The 18,202-nt window shown below is 40.4% G+C and overlaps 1 protein-coding gene across 1 annotated transcript in view; it reads right to left on the minus strand.

Annotated features, from left to right (window-relative positions):
• The window catches only part of LOC131200683 (collagen alpha-1(XXVIII) chain-like), a 78,374-nt gene that overhangs the window by 29,684 nt on the left and 30,488 nt on the right, over positions 1-18,202 (minus strand). The window contains exons 8-15 of the mRNA XM_058187860.1: positions 13,939-13,965; positions 13,640-13,684; positions 12,591-12,635; positions 8,874-8,927; positions 6,500-6,568; positions 6,015-6,083; positions 2,959-3,027; positions 372-440 (exon numbers count right to left, since the gene is read on the minus strand). Of these exons, the coding sequence (XP_058043843.1) occupies positions 372-440; positions 2,959-3,027; positions 6,015-6,083; positions 6,500-6,568; positions 8,874-8,927; positions 12,591-12,635; positions 13,640-13,684; positions 13,939-13,965 (447 nt within the window). The remainder of the gene's footprint in view (positions 1-371; positions 441-2,958; positions 3,028-6,014; positions 6,084-6,499; positions 6,569-8,873; positions 8,928-12,590; positions 12,636-13,639; positions 13,685-13,938; positions 13,966-18,202) is intronic.

Here is an 18,202-nt window from a genome sequence, read left to right on the forward strand (position 1 = left end):
AATTAGATTTTTATACCGCCCTTCTCCCGAAGGACTCAGGGCGGTTCACAGCCATCATAAAAGATAGACAATATACAAATAAAACAAAGATTAAAAAAACTTATTATATAATTGGCTAAAATTTAAAACAATATACCATTAAAATTTAACTCTCTAAAACTTATAAAATTATAAAATTTAAAATTACGAAGCCAGTCCCTATATCCCTATATTTATTGGATATAAATCTACCGGCTCACTATAGCCCTGCCCAACATTCACTGAAAAAAAAGCAAGCTCTTTATTTTGCTTCATTACATCTTTTGAGCGATCAGTCAGGGCATTCAAGTTTATTTGGATGCAGTCAATCCCTTGGCATATTTGGTACTTACCTTTTCACCTTTTATGCCAGTGCCTGGTTGGCCCCGAGGTCCTTTTGGACCTTCAAAACCACGGTCTCCCTGAATGGAGAAAACAAAATTATAAGGTCATTATCAATTAAAAGTGAGATGATGGATAAACAGATGGCTAGATGGGCAGGATTTTACTTTTTCCAAATGGAGTAACTCCTGGCCTTCTTTCTGAGTCAGCAAAAACATAGGTGGACATAAATTGTGCCACCCTGACAGCCAAGTTCTAATCTGCGTGAGTAACAAGGTTGGTGAGTGATGCTGTTCTTACAAATTTCATGTCAAACACTCCATACTTTGTTTCCTTTCTACAAAACACCACTAGTTGGCAAGAAAACATCCCTAATCTCTCTTATTAACAAGAGTAAGGCTTGTTACACATATCTATTTATTTATTTATTTATTTATTCACATTTTTATACTGCCCTTCTCCGAAGACTCAGGGCGGTGTACAGCAAGTAAAACGACAATAATCCAAAACCATTTAAAATATCATAACAAAGTTAAAAATCTAATTAGACTGCTGTATGCTTAAAACTATTAGGTAAAAATACAAAAGATAAAAACCCCTGTTAAGAAACCCGCTAAAATCCCCAAATATTAAAATCAATCAATCAGGCCAGCCCCGCTTGGTGAAAAAAGAAAGTCTTGAGCTCGCGTTTAAAGGTCCTAAGATCAGGGAGAAGACAGAGTCCCACCGGCAGCTCGTTCAACAGAGCCGGGCCCCCCACAGAGAACGCTCTTCCCCTGGGGGTCGCCAGCCGACATTGGTTGGCTGATGGCACCCTAAGGAGGCCCTCCATGTGAGAGCGCACTGGACGCACCGGACAATGGGAGGGAACTGGCGGCAGCAGGCGGTCCCGTAAATATCCCAGTCCGATGCCATGGAGCGCTTTAAAGGTGATAACCAACACCTTGAAGCGCACCCAGAAGACCACCAGCAACCAATGCAGCCCGCGCAGGAGAGGTGTTATATAACGCTGTGGGAGGAACAAGTATTGACAGACAGCTAATACAGAGAATTTAGCCATCTGTCAAAACTTGTCCTGGTTTTCCAAAAAAATATATGTTTTCTTAGATGCATTCAGAGGGAGCCCAGTTAAGAGTTATTTCCAAATATCCCATAGAGCAGGGGTGTCCAAACTTGGTCCCTTTAAGACTTGTGGACTCCAACTCCCAGAGTCCCTCAGCCAGCAAAGCTGGCTGAGGAACTCTGGGAGTTGAAGTCCACAAGTCTTAAAGGGACCAAGTTTGGACACCCCTGCCATAGAGCATTAAAGCAGTTCTTTTAAATTTAGAAGTCTACATCAATATTTAAAAGAAGAACAAGCTGACCGTTGGAGTGATGATAGTTAGAAAGTCGTTTAGCTTTCCAACCACTGCCCTCTTTCCAGCATTGCTGTTTTTAAAGCTATTTTAAAATGTGGGTTTATCATCCCTTGGAAAGAATGGGAAACCACATTGAAAAGGAGCTCAGGCAGCCAAGAGAGTAGAGTGGACTGAGACACAGGATGGATAGAGACAAACTAGATTTCCTTGGAGCTGAATGAGGCTGGAGCTGAATGAGCCTGGAGCTGAATGAGGCACCAGGAACTAATTTCTGGGCAACTGAGAACATAAAAATAAGCCAGTCTGTTCTCCAAGTGTCAGTGATCTTTTCCTTCTTTGGTTGCTGCCATGCTGGAATCTCAGCCTGGAATCCCAGATTCCTCAGATGCCAACACTGTGAACACGTAATCATCCCAGCAGGAAACAGGAGCAAGTAGCTCCTATCATTGAAAGTGCATATAGGATTCCAAAATCCACTACCCTCTTATCACTTTCTGGCATCCATCATGTCCAGACTTCAGTTTCACCAGACTTGGTACTCCTCTGTTTCCTCCCCATAAATACCATGCCTTTACTACTTGTAGAATGCTTTCATTCCAATAAAACCCACTGTTTTTCCCAGTGACCACTTGGATGTTGCATCTGGAGGGTAGATATCTGGCTGTATTAACACTGCAATTTCCAAAGGAAGCATAGTAGGAAGTAAGTTGACCATCATTGCTGATATTCTATTTCCAAATCATCATTATTGAATGCATTTGAAGCATTTGATATTAAAGATACATAGACTTTTTATATGCCTTATGACTAAAACATACAGCTGGCGAAACAGGAATATATTCTGTTCATTATTGCTAATTTCTTAGTGGAAGCGAGTATTAAAAAATAGTGGCAATCCAAAAGTGTTAATAATTACATTATTGATATTGCTTTTTAGGCTAAACAAATTGCTTCCTTTTGCCTTCTTCTGCAGCCTGGTCCCGTTTCCTAAACCAGCCCCAGATTATGGGGGTGGGTAGGGCTTTGTAAAAAATGACTTTGCGAAAAGCAAATTCCTCCCTTGCCCCCAGCACCATTGAGAGAAATCTCTGTACTATTTATGAGTTGTAGGACAAAATTAGAACCTATTTTTTTTCTCTATACATTCAGGTGTAGAAATGCCAATTTGTAAAAAAAAGGGGAAAAAAAAGAAGGATATTTATTTAAATGCCACAAGATTAAGGAAAAAACAGAATTCCACCTTTGGTCCTGGAAGCCCTTCTCCTTCTGATCCTCGCTCCCCCTGAATACCTTGGGGTCCTTGAGTTCCCTGTAAAATATGTTTTAAAAGCAATTTAGCAAACTGTAAAAATCAACAGCAGATCAACCAAAAGGTGGATTTTATCTATCTCTGTGGTGGGAGTCTGGTTTCAACCTGCCCCAGATTACAAGCATCAAGATGAATCCACAAAACAATGAATTCACAAACGTCCATGAACTGCAGCAACAACAAGATGTATCAAGCTATGATAATTCCATTTTTTCCATGACAGCACCCAATAAGTGAGGATACACCAGCAATAATCCTGCAATATAATGAAAATTGAGCTCAGCTTCAGTAAGGGAGTCTTATTAGATCACAAAAAGGTGGCCTTGAAGTTTTCAATACTTGTAATTTGCAACGTTCTTAGAAAAGCTTTCCACCCCAGTGTTTATTATCGAAGAGTTCTAATATGCATTCCCTAGAACCATGATGGCGAACCTATGGCACATGTGCCACAGGTAGCACGCAGTGCTCTCCTTGTAGGCACACGAGCCGTCACCCCAGTTCAGCTCTGCCGCGCATGCGTGCGCGACTCACATTGGCCAGCAGGTCGTCGGGTTTCTGCCGTGCATGCGGGAGGGGTGGGGTGCATGAAAGGGGGGCCGCATGCACATGCACGGGGGCAGGGTACATGCGGGGCCCGGTTGGGCATGCGCAGGGGGGCAGGGGGCATGTGGCAGGTGCGTGTGTATGCGTGGGGGAAGGTCACATGTGGGGGAGCATGTGTGCATGCACTGGCTGCACATGCATTGTATTTTGGGGCTTCAGGTGTGCGCGTGCTTTGGGCACTCGGTCCAGAAAAGGTTTGCCATCACTGCCCTAGAACCAATGCAAAGTGAAGACCCAAGAGTGGCATATGGTAACGATTCATACGGAGGGAGGCCAGATCTTTATGGCTACAACTAACACTATTGCTCTAGAATAGAATAGAATAGAATAGAATAGAATAGAATAGAATAGAATAGAATAGAATAGAATAGAATAGAATAGAATAGAATAGAATTTATTGGCCAAGTGTGATTGGACACACAAGGAATTTGTCTTGGTGCATATGCTCTCAGTGTACATTGCTCTATACCAGTGATGGCTAATCTTTTCTGGACCAAGTGCCCAAAGCACACCCAAACCCCCAAAATGCAATGTGCCCCGTGGCAGAGACCCAAAGACCAGCTGGCCAGCAGGAGGCCTGTGGGCATGCGCAGTGGAGCCAAGCTGGGGCAACGGCTCGCGTGCCCACAGAGAGGGTGCTGTGTGCCACTTCTGGCACGCGGGCCATAGGTTTGCCATCACAGCCCTATACAACTGAAAGCATCTTTCTTGAACACAACCAACATTACCTGACAGATGTACTACGGGAGTAAAGTTCTTAGTCATTCTTGCTGGTAACGACATATGGAAACAACATAATTTTGTGGTAATAATATAATTTTGTAAAAGTATATGTACATGCTTATGGGTGCCGGTTTCTCATATTTCCCCTTATATTAGTGCTTATTTAGTATCCATGGCTATCACTAAGTGTAGTGTCTAATGTTTTATGATGAATGTATTTTTACAATGACTATGGTAATGATCTATCACTATTGTTGTATGTACACTGAGAACTTATGCACCAGAGACAAATTCCTTGTGTGTCTAATCACACTGGGCAATAAAGAATTCTAATTCTAATTCTAATTCTAATTCTATTTCTATTTCTATTTCTAATTCTAATTCTATTTCTATTTCTAATTCTATTTCTATTTCTATTTCTATTTCTAATTCTAATTCTAATTCTAATTCTACTTCTACTTCTAATTGTAAAATGGATCCCTGAACAAATCAACTCAGAGCTCTCAATCAGGGCACAAATTATTAGGTTCTGATCAGGGGTGATATTCATTTACCTTTTCTACCGGTTTGCAAATGTGAGCGTGCACCTCAGTGCATGTGCAGAACCTTCTGCACATGCACAGAGCATCAAAAATGGGACGTGATTACGTCTGGGTGGGTGGGCGGAGCCTCCTGCCGCCGCCACTACTGGTTCGCCTGAACCGGATAGAACCGGCTGAATACCACCGGTTCCAATTATCCTAACTTTGAATAGATTATATGAAGACTCAGCGCTCTAGAAAAGGCTCTAATGCTGGGAAAGGGAGGGAGAAAGAAAAGAAGAGGATTAGCAGAAGGTGGATGGACTCAGTTACAGTAGTGATGAGTGCACTGTTGGGAGACCTGAAAGACCAGATCAGAGACAGATTGTCATGAAGAAAATGTATTTATGTGTTAGCTGAAGGTTGTCATCAACCCAATGGCACATATTCAATCAATTAATCACTCGATAACATTGCACTACATATTGACATTTTCCCAACTTTTGGGATTGATAATGCAAAAGGACAGAACATTCTGAAAATTTTCAGTACAGAATTCTGGGAATCGAAGTCGACAGATCTTAAAGTTGCCAAGTTTGAAAACAGCTGATATACAAGTAGCCCTTGACTTACATTCAACAACAACAACAACAACAAAATCATACTTAAGGAGTACAGTTGTTAAATGAAGTATCCTGTCATTGCATCCAGTTTTATTACCTCTTTTGCCATGTTTGTTAAGTGAATCACCACACTTTTTAAGGGAGACATCATGTGACTCCAATTACCCCAATTAACTTTGCTTGTTGGAAGCCAGCAGGGAAGGTCGCAAATGCCAATCACGTGATTGCAGGATGCTGCATTTGAGCCAATTGCCAAGTGCTTGGATTGCAATCACATAATTGGAGGGGCAGTTGTAAGTTCAAGGATTGCTTGTAAGTAACTTTTTTTCAGCATCACCATAAGTTTGAATGGTGAGTACCTAAAAGGTCATGAGTCAAGGACTACCTGCACATGAATAGAAAACACTCAACTATGTTCTTCTTTTTACACCAGATTGCATCTTATTTTCAGAAAATCTAATTTTCATATTGTTTTTAACCCTTCCCTTTCTGAAATTTCCTGAGGTTTAATACATACCGGTAAACCTGGTTCCCCAATACCTGGTGGACCAGGTGGGCCTGGTCTGCCTGTTAAGCCAATGTCTCCCTTCAAAACAGAAATTTTATATTTGAATTTAAGAAAATATACTTTATAAGACAAATACAGTATTTTTGTTACAATCTCCTTGGGAGTGTGAGAAGGAATTGAAACAAATATTATCCCAGGACCAATAACTTCATGCATGGCAATCAAATGATACTACTAATAAAATACCAGTAATAATTCATAATTATTTACATTTGTATTACCTGGAAAATCTTTTAGAAACATCAAATACTTTTGGATATATACTGCATATTCAAAAGTATTCAAAGTTTCTAAAAGTAATACGAAGACATTTGTATTAGTTGAACTTTTTATTATTTATCGACATTTATTATTAATCTCTACTATTTTAACCGCATCTCCTCTTTTGTTCCTTTGTACAAGAGGAATCTATGATTGACTGACATTTTTTTTACCTTTGGGCCAGGTAATCCGACTCCTGTTTCTCCAGTCAATCCAACGGGCCCTGGGAGGCCTCTTTCACCCTTAAAAGGTAAAAGAAATCAATGCTTTAATTATGTTGATAAGATTTTAACTGAAGGTAAGCTGTCTCTTTTTCAAAGGAGATATTTGTAAAATAAATCATCATGCTTCAATTAATTATAATTATTTTCTGGAGTGAAGTGGTGAGAGTTAGCTATAGGGCAAAAGAAATTACGGGAACAGAGAGCCTATATAAACTTGAGAAAATAGAACAGAAAATAAAAACTTAGCACAAAAAAAAATCACAATTATCATTTGGGTTTCACAGTTTTCTAAATGCTATACTGCAGTTGTAGAGCATAAATATATTTTAGATGAACAACAAGTATACATAGTATATCGTAGGAACTGTTCTGACTCAGCTTTAGTCGAACCAAGAAACAGACTCCTTGTCCCGAAAAAAACCTCTTTATTTAACTACTGTAAATTCATGGCATTCACACACAGAAAAGTCCAGGCAATAATCCTTCCAAGGGTTAATTGCAATAACAGACCTTATCAGTCCTTAGATAATTGCCAGGCCGAGATCTTCCAGTCACAAAGCTGTAAGTTAATTCTGCTGGCTTCCCCACTGCCTTTGCTTGTAAGAAATCAGCAAAAATAAATATAGCGAATAGATCAGATGACCACAGGGATGCTGCGGTGGACAGAATTCTGAGGAACCATTGTAAGTACCACTCATTCAGCTCTGTCACAATTTTGAACAGTCAGTGAATGAGTGGTCCTTAAACAAGGACTGCCCATATACAATGAATAAAATAAAATCCTTACGATTTATATTGATATTGTTTCCTGATTGCTTATTTGTACCCCATGACTATCATTAAGTGTTGTACCTTATGATTCTTGATGAAGGTATCTTTTCTTTTATGTACACTGAGAACATACGCACCAAAGACAAATTCCTTGTGTGCCCAATCACACTTGGCCAATAAAAACATTTATTCTATTCTGTTCCGTTCCATTCCATTCCATTCCATTCCATTCCATTCCATTCCATTCCATTCCATTCCATTCTATTCTATTCTATTCTATTCTATTCTATTCTATTCTATTCTATTCTAAAATAACAATAAAATAAGAGGGAAAATAAGGTCACAAGTAAACTTTGCAACAACTATGTAACCATATCATTTATACATGAAGTAGGAAAAATTTGAATGGAGTTCGGAAGCCAGGCATGTGTTCCATTACCATGAAAACTGTATTTTCTAAAGAATTCAAATATGATATCCAAGTGGAAGAAAACAGCTATGGGAATCCAATTCTTAGTATGCATATAGAGCAATGTGGTATGGAGAGGTGCCCTGGAGCTAAATAGCTTTCTTGTACTTTAAAGAAAAAAAAATCATAAATCATACAAAGGCTCAACAAGATGTTATTTATGAGCTGTGCTTTTATAGTTACCTGAGGCTTGAAGCCATACCAGAGGTTCAAATGAACTGAAGTGTCTTAAAGGGGATTTTGATGCTACGGAATATTGTGAACATTTCTGTTTCTGCAGCTTGATCTCCTATTTACAAGCAGCAGTGAAAGAGTGGGTTCTTGCTGTTTGATGAACCTCTGTTGTGATTTTGTAGGAACTTTTTTTTCCAGTTTAGCTATGGTAGCTAAAATCAATAGCAGAGGAAACAGAAGTCTTGTAAAACCTCCATTCAGTGGACTAATTGAGAAAGAGAATATCTATAATTTATTTGTTTGTTTGTTTGTTTGTCAAATATATTTGTTAATTAATTGGCCAATACCTAATCGGCCATTAAACTGGAGAGTATAACACACAAATGACAGAAATTACACTAATGACATAAATGGACACAAATGATATCATGATGCCTTCATTGAAAAATAACCAAGTCATAATGTCTGAAACATAAACACATTATAGATAAAAACAGGGCTTTTTATTAAAAGTAGTATTTCTGAGCAATTATTATATAATGTACATGGAGAGAGTAACCTTTGAAAAATGTCAATTCAGAAAAACGTTTCACAGAATGTTTTAAGCAGCAGACAAGTTCTCCACAAATTTGAAACCCACTGTCCGTTTTAAACCTTACTTCTATAGTTATGTTTAAAATCAAGGTGCTTATAGGTTGTTTTTAATTTATTTAGGTACAACATTTCTATAGCTACCTATTTTATAAGAAACTTTGGGCAGCTTGGAACTCAGGGTGTTCGGTTTTTCCCTTTTTCTAGGAGAGCTTTAATCCAAGTGCTATGAATCAGTCACACGCTTGCAAAGATTATAAATGTAAGCAAGATGTTTTATGATGCCGAAAATCAACAAATGATTATTAGACTACTTGCCTTTGATCCTTGCACTCCTTCAGGTCCTTGATCTCCCGGCACTCCTTGGGGGCCCTGTTAAAATATGAAACCATGATAAAGATCTTCAAAGCCTCAAGTTAAGATGATAGATAAATAAGGATATAATCAACTGACTGCAGTAGACAGTAATAGTTGAGTAGTTAGATCATTTATCTGTATATCTGAAGATTGGTTATATTCGCTCAGTCTGTATCTCAAACAGTCTGTAAATTTATTTTTTTAAAAAAGCAGTGTAGTCTTGGGAATAGCTTAATAAGGATCAACAAGAGAACAATGTTGGTATCAGCAGTGTTACCTTCCTTCAGTGATTAGACTCCTGCTAATGGATTGGATGGATCTTCTCAAATAGGTAGCAAATTGTGTCTTTCTGGGATAATTATAATTTTTTGTAAGCTGTCCAGAGTTGCCTTATCGGTGAGATGGGCGGCATATAAATTTAATAAATAAAAATAAATAAACTATATTTGAAAAAAACATTTCCTACTGCAGGTGAGAGAGAAAAGGGAGTAAAAAAAACCCATGAGAGGCCACTGGATGGAAGAGGGAGTGTGTCCTTCCTCTTCCAGGTCACTTCTCTTTCTATCCAGTTTTACTTATACTTGTCTGCCTGCCTGCCTGCCTGCCTGCCTGCCTGCCTGCCTGCCTGCCTGTCTGTCTGTCTGTCTATTCATTATCATCATCCTCACCATCATCATATTTGTATAGCCTCCCAACTCATGTGAAAGTAAATCTAGCCAGTGTACTTATATATCGTTACAGTACAATTATTTCTAAATTGCTGACTTCCAAGAACTTGAGAATAAACCCTTCAAATCTTGATATATACCACAATAAATTTAAGGACTGTTTGTTTAATCTGGGAAAGGAAAAAGATTGTGGGGATAGTCATGCAACTGTACTTGTAGTCCTCAGCTTATGTTCATTTGTTCAATGACTGGTCAAAATTACAGTGGTACTGAAAAAAATTGATGTATGACCAGTTCTCAAATTTCCAGCTGTTGCAACACCCCTGAGGATGCACGATCCAGTCTAGATACTTGTGGGCCCTAGGCTATAATTATGACAGATTACAAATAGATGTTGACTACAATAGACCAGGCTATTATGACTTATCCAACAACCATGGTTAAAACAATTCATGACTGGCACAATGTATGAATGTAGCTGATTGACTGATTGATTGATTGATTGATTGATTGATTGATTCATTCATTCATTCATTTAATTTGTATGGCCACCCAAATCATCTACAGCAGGGGTGTCAAACTCACAGCAGCGTCTTGTGACGTATCACAATTTTTTCCCTTCTTCGGTAAACCAGGCGTGGACCTGGGCAGTGCATGTTGCATCTGGCCTACCGGCCATGGGTTTGACAGCCCTGATCTACAGTAAGTAACTCTGGGTGGCTCACAACAAGTAAAAACAATTTTAAAACTAAGATACAAATATAAAAACTGTCCACAATCAGTTTAAAAAACATAAAATCACAATCAGCAGCAGAGTTCATTCTATATCAATCCAATACTATCTACTATTAATATAATATAATATAATATAATATAATATAATATAATATAATATAATATAATATAATATAATATAATATAATATAATATAATATAATATAATATAATATAATATAATAATATAATTATAATATAATATAATATAATCTACTATTAATATAATATGTCTACTATTGACCTCACCCCATTCCTAAGAGGACTATAAGGGGCGTGCATAAGAGCACAAAAATGCCTACTGTTCCTGTCCTATTGTTCCCTTCATTATATCAAATTAATATTATTGATGCATATTTTTACATATATTTTCTTCAATACATGTTGTTTTATCTATGACAATTGTTTGTGTATACTGTTGTGACAAAATAAAATAAAATAAAATAAAAAATACAGACATTGTAAGAGCTCCCAACCATTGCTGGATCCCAGGCACAGTGGGTTCACTTATTATTTAGAGCCTAAAACTATGTACTGTTTACTAACACGTTGAGGCAGATTGTCGTGTCCCACTCCTCCGCTGATGGCCGGGTCAGGGAAATCCGAATCAGGCTTGCCTCTGCAGCTCTGCCCAAAGTCCTAGCAAAGTCCTCAGAGCAGGCAGGAGACCAGAAAGTGACTTCAGCAAGATATGTTTAGACTTTGCCTGACTCAGAGAATGCCAGAAAGCAGATCCTTTATATAGGCCATGGGGTGTGGCTCCATGACTCAGCACTCATTAAGGCCTGCCCCTCCCTTCCTTCTGTTGCCTCCGCCTATCCAGTCTTCTGATGCGAGGGTCACTCCAATCAGCAGCTGTTGGAAATAAACTTTCCTCAGGCTCACATGCTGTGGAGGAGGGGGAGGGGTCTAGCTGCTCCGTTTGCCTGGGCATGGAGCCAGGGCTGGGGCCGGGGGGTGCTCCCTCCTCTGCAGCCTGCTTGGGCATGGAGCCAGGGCTGGGACCAGGAGGTGCCCCCTCCTCTTCAGCTTGTCTGGGCATGGAGCCAGGACTGGGGCCAGGAGGCATACATTCCTCCATGTTCGGGAGCAGATAAGAAGGCCCTGGCTGCTGTGAGAGTGGGCAAGACACAACACAGATGAAGCAGGAATTGTAAGGCAAGAGTTTGTGAGATGCCACAGATACTTATGTGGCCATAGATTTCTGGAGATGGGACCTTACGGACATCTTCCGTGTGTTCTTGGAGCATATAAACAAGTAACAGTATAAACATTTTCCTACACATAGTGCAGGAAATTCCTTTGTGGAGGGAATTATGTGTGAAAAGATCTTCATTTAGTGGAACTAAGCAAATACTTTTTATGGCATTTATATATTGTGTTTTTATATTAAATGTTTGATTAGTGACTGGCATTTATTCTGTCTTCTTTCTCATTTCTTTTCTGTCATCTACAAACTTTTAGGCAAAATCACCACATCTTTTTAAAAAAATGTCAAAGAAAATGAAAAGACCCTCAACAACCTTTTCATTAACTCCTACTACGTTAATGTGGCTGAGACAATGAAAACTAAGCTAGAATTCTCCAAAGGGCAAAGAAATGTTTTGTATTGCTGAACTTTTAACAACATGTTTACTATAATATATATAAATATTAATATAATAATATGCAGCAATACTATGCAGCAATACAAAGGATAAAAATTAAGATTTATTTCTGGATCAGAGATTGGAACTGAGAAAGGTATAAGAAACTTATAGGATAGGATATAGGCAGTGGTGGGATTCAGGCAGTTCACACCACTTTGGAAGAACCGGTTGTTAATTTTCTGAGCAGTTTGGTGAACTGGTTGTTGGAAGAAATCATTAGGGCAGAGAACCATTTGTTAAATTATTTGAATCCCACCACTGTATACAGGTATGAGAACTATGATGTAAAAAAAGTAATATTATTGGAAGAACTTCAAGTTTATTTCATCCCATTCTTTCCTGTAGAAGAAATATCTTTAGTGGATGACATTAGAAAATAGCTTCACGATGTGACATTTGTATCATCCCTGCTAATCCTCACTAGCTCCATTCTGATAATAATACAGTTAAAAATAAATTACGCAGTAACATTATAAAATTACTAGTCTTCCAGTTGCAACTGCAATTGGGATCAGAATTAAATCTGAAGAGACAGAGAAGAGTGGAATGCCGTACAATCTTTAAGCAGATTTTCTAGTCTCTATTACCTGCAGACCTCGGGGACCTCTTGGACCACCTGAGCCTTCTGGACCCTACAAGATAAGAGAAGAAATGAGGAAGCTGCCTTTGACCAACTCAAGGCGGAGGTCTAGCCAGGCTCATAGTATTTGCACCAGGGGTGAAATGGTCCCGGTTCGGACCGGATCGCCTGATCTGGGAGTGATGGTGGCGGGTGGTTCGGAGAACCGGTAGCAAAAATCCCTGCCCCCCCCCCATGCCCAGCTGTGCCGCATGATCATCAGAGGGTTTTTTTTTTACTTTTAAAAGCATTTTTTCTTTGGCCAAAAAAGGCTTTTAAATTTATTTTTTTTAAAAAGCCTCTGATGATCAAGCGGCTCAGCTGGGATCGTCAGAGGCTTTTAAAACCTCTTCAGCCAAAGAGGTTGTAGAAAAAATGCTTTTAAAAGTTAAAAAAAAAGTTGGCCACGCCCACACAGTCACATTATCACTTCCACCAAGCCATGCCCACAGAACTGGTAACAAATTTTACATTTCACCCCAATTCACACTGATTGGTGGCATTTGTCCAGAGATTCAAGAAGACATTTTTTCAGGTCTACTACAGGTTGCTAATACTGAGACAGCTAATTTAAAAACTGATCGATACTATTATATTTTTACACCCATTTAAAATATTCCCAGCAGTCCCCTCTTTCCTAATCATATTTACACAATGATGATCTAGGTATTTTAGGATCAGGCTACATCTACATCAGCTCTATGTACCCTGTTTCCCCCAAAATAAGACACAACTGGGAAATAAGCCCTAGCATGATTTTTCAGGATGCTCATAATATAAGCCCTACCCCAAAAATAAGCCCCAGTTAAGATTGTCAATCAGATAGACACATTTAGTACTTTATTTCCATGAAAACAAGACCTAACCAGAAAATAAGCCCCAATGCATCATTTGGAGCAAAAATTAATTTAAGACCCGGTCTTATTTTCGGGTAGATCATATCTCCTTATCTTCTTTCCAAGCCCTTTCTTTACCATCTCTCCCCTCCTCCCAGTTAAATCTGTGGCAGTTACTTACTCGGTCTCCTTTTATGCCTGGTGTTCCACATTCACCTCTTTCACCCTGAGATTTAAAAAGTGTCATTAATATTATCTCTGCATTAAAAGTCAGTAGCAAGTGACAACTTCGGTTGCAAGATTTCCACCCCCCTTATATTTTCTTTTTGGAAACATGTTTAAGATTTTACAAAGAACGGAAAATGTGGGATATACAATTCATTAATTAATAAATACTCCAACCTTTGTCTTTAAATTCAGTAACTCACCTGTTATTGGCATGCAACAAATAGAGGATACAAGAAGGTAAGAAATCCATACCTTTTCTCCTTTGTATCCAGATTTCCCCTAATAGAAAGAAGTGAAATATCTTTAACTAAATTAGTACAGGCATTTATTAGCCAAAAAGTGTAGGACCAACACTAGGGAAGGGTATTTATTAATTTAAAATGTACATCTGTCTTGGGGTAAGGAAAAGGAACTAAGAGCCAGTGGTTGGTTCTTCCTTTAATTGATTTTTTAATTTGCCTTTTATTTGGTGAATTCAATCCAGTGCCTTGGGCAAAGTGCACAGTGGCTCTGATTCTCTAGCATCAGACCGCCAGAAAAGCCACTGAAAAGTTGTGCAGAGGGTTAATCAGGGGTGGAATTCAGCCGGTTCTATACAGTTCGGGCGAACTGGTAGTGGGGGCTGCGGGAGGCTCCATCCACCCTCGCGGACCTCATGATATTGCTTTTTTTGCGACATTTTAAGCCTCTGCGCATGCGCAGAGGGCTTTGCGCATGCGCGGTGCATGCACATTTATGAACCGGTAGGGAAGGTGAGTGAATTTCACCCCTGGCGTTAATGCTAATGCTTCAATCACCATTTTTGTCTCACGTTTTTTTTTTTTTTTACAAAGCAGTATCTGAGCTCCTGAATAAAATAAAAGGATATTGTTGCAATTTCTGTCAATAGTATGAAAAGCCACTCTAAGCTGACTTCATAAAAATCCAGTTAGCATTTTTCTAGAGCAGGAGTGCCAAACTCGATTTCACTGAGGGCTGCATGAGGGTTGTGTTTGACCTTAGGGGGCCAGAGTGGGCGTGGCCAGGGTGGGCGTGGCTAGCTCAAAGTCACTCATGTCGGGGGCAATGTTCCCTCTAATTTTTCACGAGTCTGAGCAAGCACACTAACTCCCTGAGCGGTCCCTTGGACCACTGTGAGCAACATCAGACATGCGGGTCATGCCAGCATCGCATCCATTCAGGTCACATGATTTATTAAATCCATTCATTTATTTTATTTATTAATTATTATTATTATTATTATTATTATTATTATTATTATTATTATTATTATTATTATTATTATTATTATTTTATTTTATTTATTTATTTATTATTATTATTATTATTTATTATTATTCATTTATTAAATCCATCCATTCAAGTCACATGATTTATTAAATCCATTCATTTATTTTATTTATTTATTATTATTATTTTATTTTATTTATTATTATTATTATTATTATTATTATTATTATTATTATTATTATTATTATTATTATTATTATTATTATTATTCATTTATTAAATCCATCCATTCAAATCACATGATTTATTAAAAGAATCAAACAGATTCGGCTAGCTAAAACTTTTAGCTAGATTCGGCTAGCTAAAAGTTTTAGCTAGCCGAAACTGTGCGGAGCTAATCAACGTAATTTGACAGGCGTTGATTAGCTGCGCAACACAGATTCGCTAGCTAAAACTTTAGTTAGTTAAATCTGTGCTGCGCAGCTAATCAACGTAATTTGACAGGCGTTGATTAGCTGCGCAGCACAGATTTTCTGTGCGCGGAGACCGTGTCAGCAGTGCGCATTTGCGCACGCACGCAGCTTAGAGGGAACAGTGGTCGGGGGCACCTCTGGTGGCTTGAGCACTCTGCCAGTGGAAATGGGCTCCTGAGCTCTGTTTTCAACTGTGATGGCCTCCTGCAACCCTCTCCCAGTGAAAACGGAGCTCAGGAGCCCATTTCCACTGGCAGAGTGCTCAAGCCACCAGAGGTGCCCCCGACATGAGTGACTTTGAGCTAGCCACGCCCACCCTCCTGAGCTCCATTTTCATTGGCAGAAGCACTGCGAGCCTGTGCTTTGCTGTTTCCAGGGTGGCCCTGCGCGCCAGATCTAAGCACCCTGTGGGCCAGATCTAGCCTCCGGGCCTTGAGTTTGACACCCCTGTGCTGGACCGTGCCATTGTCTAGCTATTTTCAATATCCCATGACAGTCTAGGTACCTTGTGTGGCTTGGAATTAAGGTTACGGTTGCTGCGTGATCTAGTCCAGATTGCAGACATGAGTTGAAATAGAGTGTTGAAGATTTTGAGTGAGGCCAATGCTTTGGGAGGAGCAGTACTTCACACCTTGCTGAATTTGTTTTATTTTTTTTACTGGAACTAAAAATTTTTTTTTTTGCTCTATATTAGTGGACCTCATGCAGCCAATAGCTTAAAGCTACTAAATCTGGGTTGCAAAAATCTGGTCATCGCTATATGGCAGCAAAGACTCATACTTTTTGCTGATGGCTGGTGGTCCTCTGGCATTTTAAAATCCTCATACAGTATCCCTACCTTTGCCTAGTTATGATCCAAAGAGATCAGATCAGAGGTGAAATGCTCCTGGTTTGGACCGGTTCAGCCGAACCGGTAGCGATGACGGGCAGTGGTTTGGAGAACCATTAGTGATGGTGATGTGAGGCTCTGCCCACCTGCCTGGTCATCATTACTTCCTGGTGTTAACCAGGAAGTAATCTGTTTTTTACTCTCTGCGCATGTGTAGAAGGGTTTGCACATGCTCAGAGGGTCCGTGCGCACATGTGATCCGCGTGCGTGCACTTCCGAACCAGTTGGGAAGGTAAGTAGATTTCACCCCTGGATCAGATCCATTGTATTGTAAAATCCTGTCTCCTCCCTGGTAGCCTGCTCCTTAAGTACAGATAGCAGAATGTCAGAAAGAAGAAAAGCTGTCTATCTAGACCCGTTCCAGTCCGGCTTCCGGTCCGGACATAGTACGGAGACAGCTTTGGTCGCGTTGGTAGATGACCTCTGGAGGGCCAGGGATAGGGGTTGTTCCTCTGCCCTGGTTCTATTAGATCTCTCAGCGGCTTTTGATACCATCGACCATGGTATCTTGCTGCACCGGTTGGAGAGTTTGGGAGTGGGAGGCACCGTTTATCGGTGGTTCTCCTCCTATCTCTCCGACCGGTCGCAGACGGTGTTGGCAGGGGGGCAGAGGTCGACCGCGAGGTGCCTTACTTGTGGGGTGCCTCAGGGGTTGATTCTCTCACCCCTCCTGTTCAACATCTACATGAAGCCTCTGGGTGAGGTCATTAGTGGTTTCGGGGTGAGTTACCATCTGTACGCTGACGATACGCAGCTGTACTTCTCCACCCCGGACCACCCCAACGAAGCTGTCGAAGTGCTGTCCCGTTGTTTGGAAGCCATACGGGTCTGGATGGGGAGGAACAGGCTCAAGCTCAATCCCTCCAAGACGGAGTGGCTGTGGATGCCGGCACCCTGATACAGTCAGCTGCAGCCGCAGCTGATTGTCGGGGGTGAGTTATTGGCCCCAAGGGAAAGGGTGCGCAACTTGGGTGTTCTCCTGGATGCACGGCTGTCATTTGAAGATCATTTGACGGCCGTCTCCAGGAGAGCCTTTCACCAGGTTCGCCTGGTTCGCCAGTTGCGCTCCTTCCTCGATCGGGATGCCTTATGCACGGTCACTCATGCTCTGGTCACTTCCCGTTTGGATTATTGCAAGGCTCTCTACATGGGGCTGCCTTTGAAGTGCACCCGGAGGCTGCAGCTAGTCCAGAATGCAGCTGTGCGGGCAATAGTGGGAGCAACTCGTTGCTCCCATGTAACACCAATCCTGCACAGTTTGCACTGGCTTTCTGTGGTCTTTCGGGTGCGCTTTAAGATTCTGGTTACCACCTTTAAAGCACTCCATGGCTTAGGGCCCGGGTACTTACGGGACTGCCTGCTGTTACCCTATGCCTCCCACCGACCCGTACGCTCACACAGAGAGGGCCTTCTCAGAGTGCCGTCCGCCAGACAATGTCGGCTGGCGGCCCCCAGGGGTAGGGCCTTCTCTGTTGGAGCTCCTACACTTTGGAATGAACTTCCCCCTGGTTTACGTCAAGTGCCTAATCTTCGGACTTTTCGCCGTGAGCTGAAAACGCACCTATTTATTCAAGCGGGACTGGCTTAGAAGTTTTACTAATTTTAACTGGGGCTATTTATATTTTAGTATTTTAAACTGTTTTAAATTCTGGCCATTTTGTAATATGTTTTGTTTTAGCTTTGTTTTAAAGTGTATATTGTTGATTTTTATTTGGCTGTACACCGCCCTGAGTCCTTCGGGAGAAGGGCGGTATAAAAATCGAATAAAATAAATAAATAAATAAATAAAATGAGAGCAAGGAAAAGTCCCACTTCTTTCGGCTCTCATCTCCATTTATCACACAGTTCAGATGCTCCTCCCTGAGCAAGTGCAGCTCTGGATAGAAAAAAAGGTGCTGCCTACTTCTGCTTGTGTGAATGCCAA

This window comes from Ahaetulla prasina, chromosome 1, assembly GCF_028640845.1.
Source record: "Ahaetulla prasina isolate Xishuangbanna chromosome 1, ASM2864084v1, whole genome shotgun sequence".
NCBI classification, from domain to species: domain Eukaryota; kingdom Metazoa; phylum Chordata; class Lepidosauria; order Squamata; family Colubridae; genus Ahaetulla; species Ahaetulla prasina.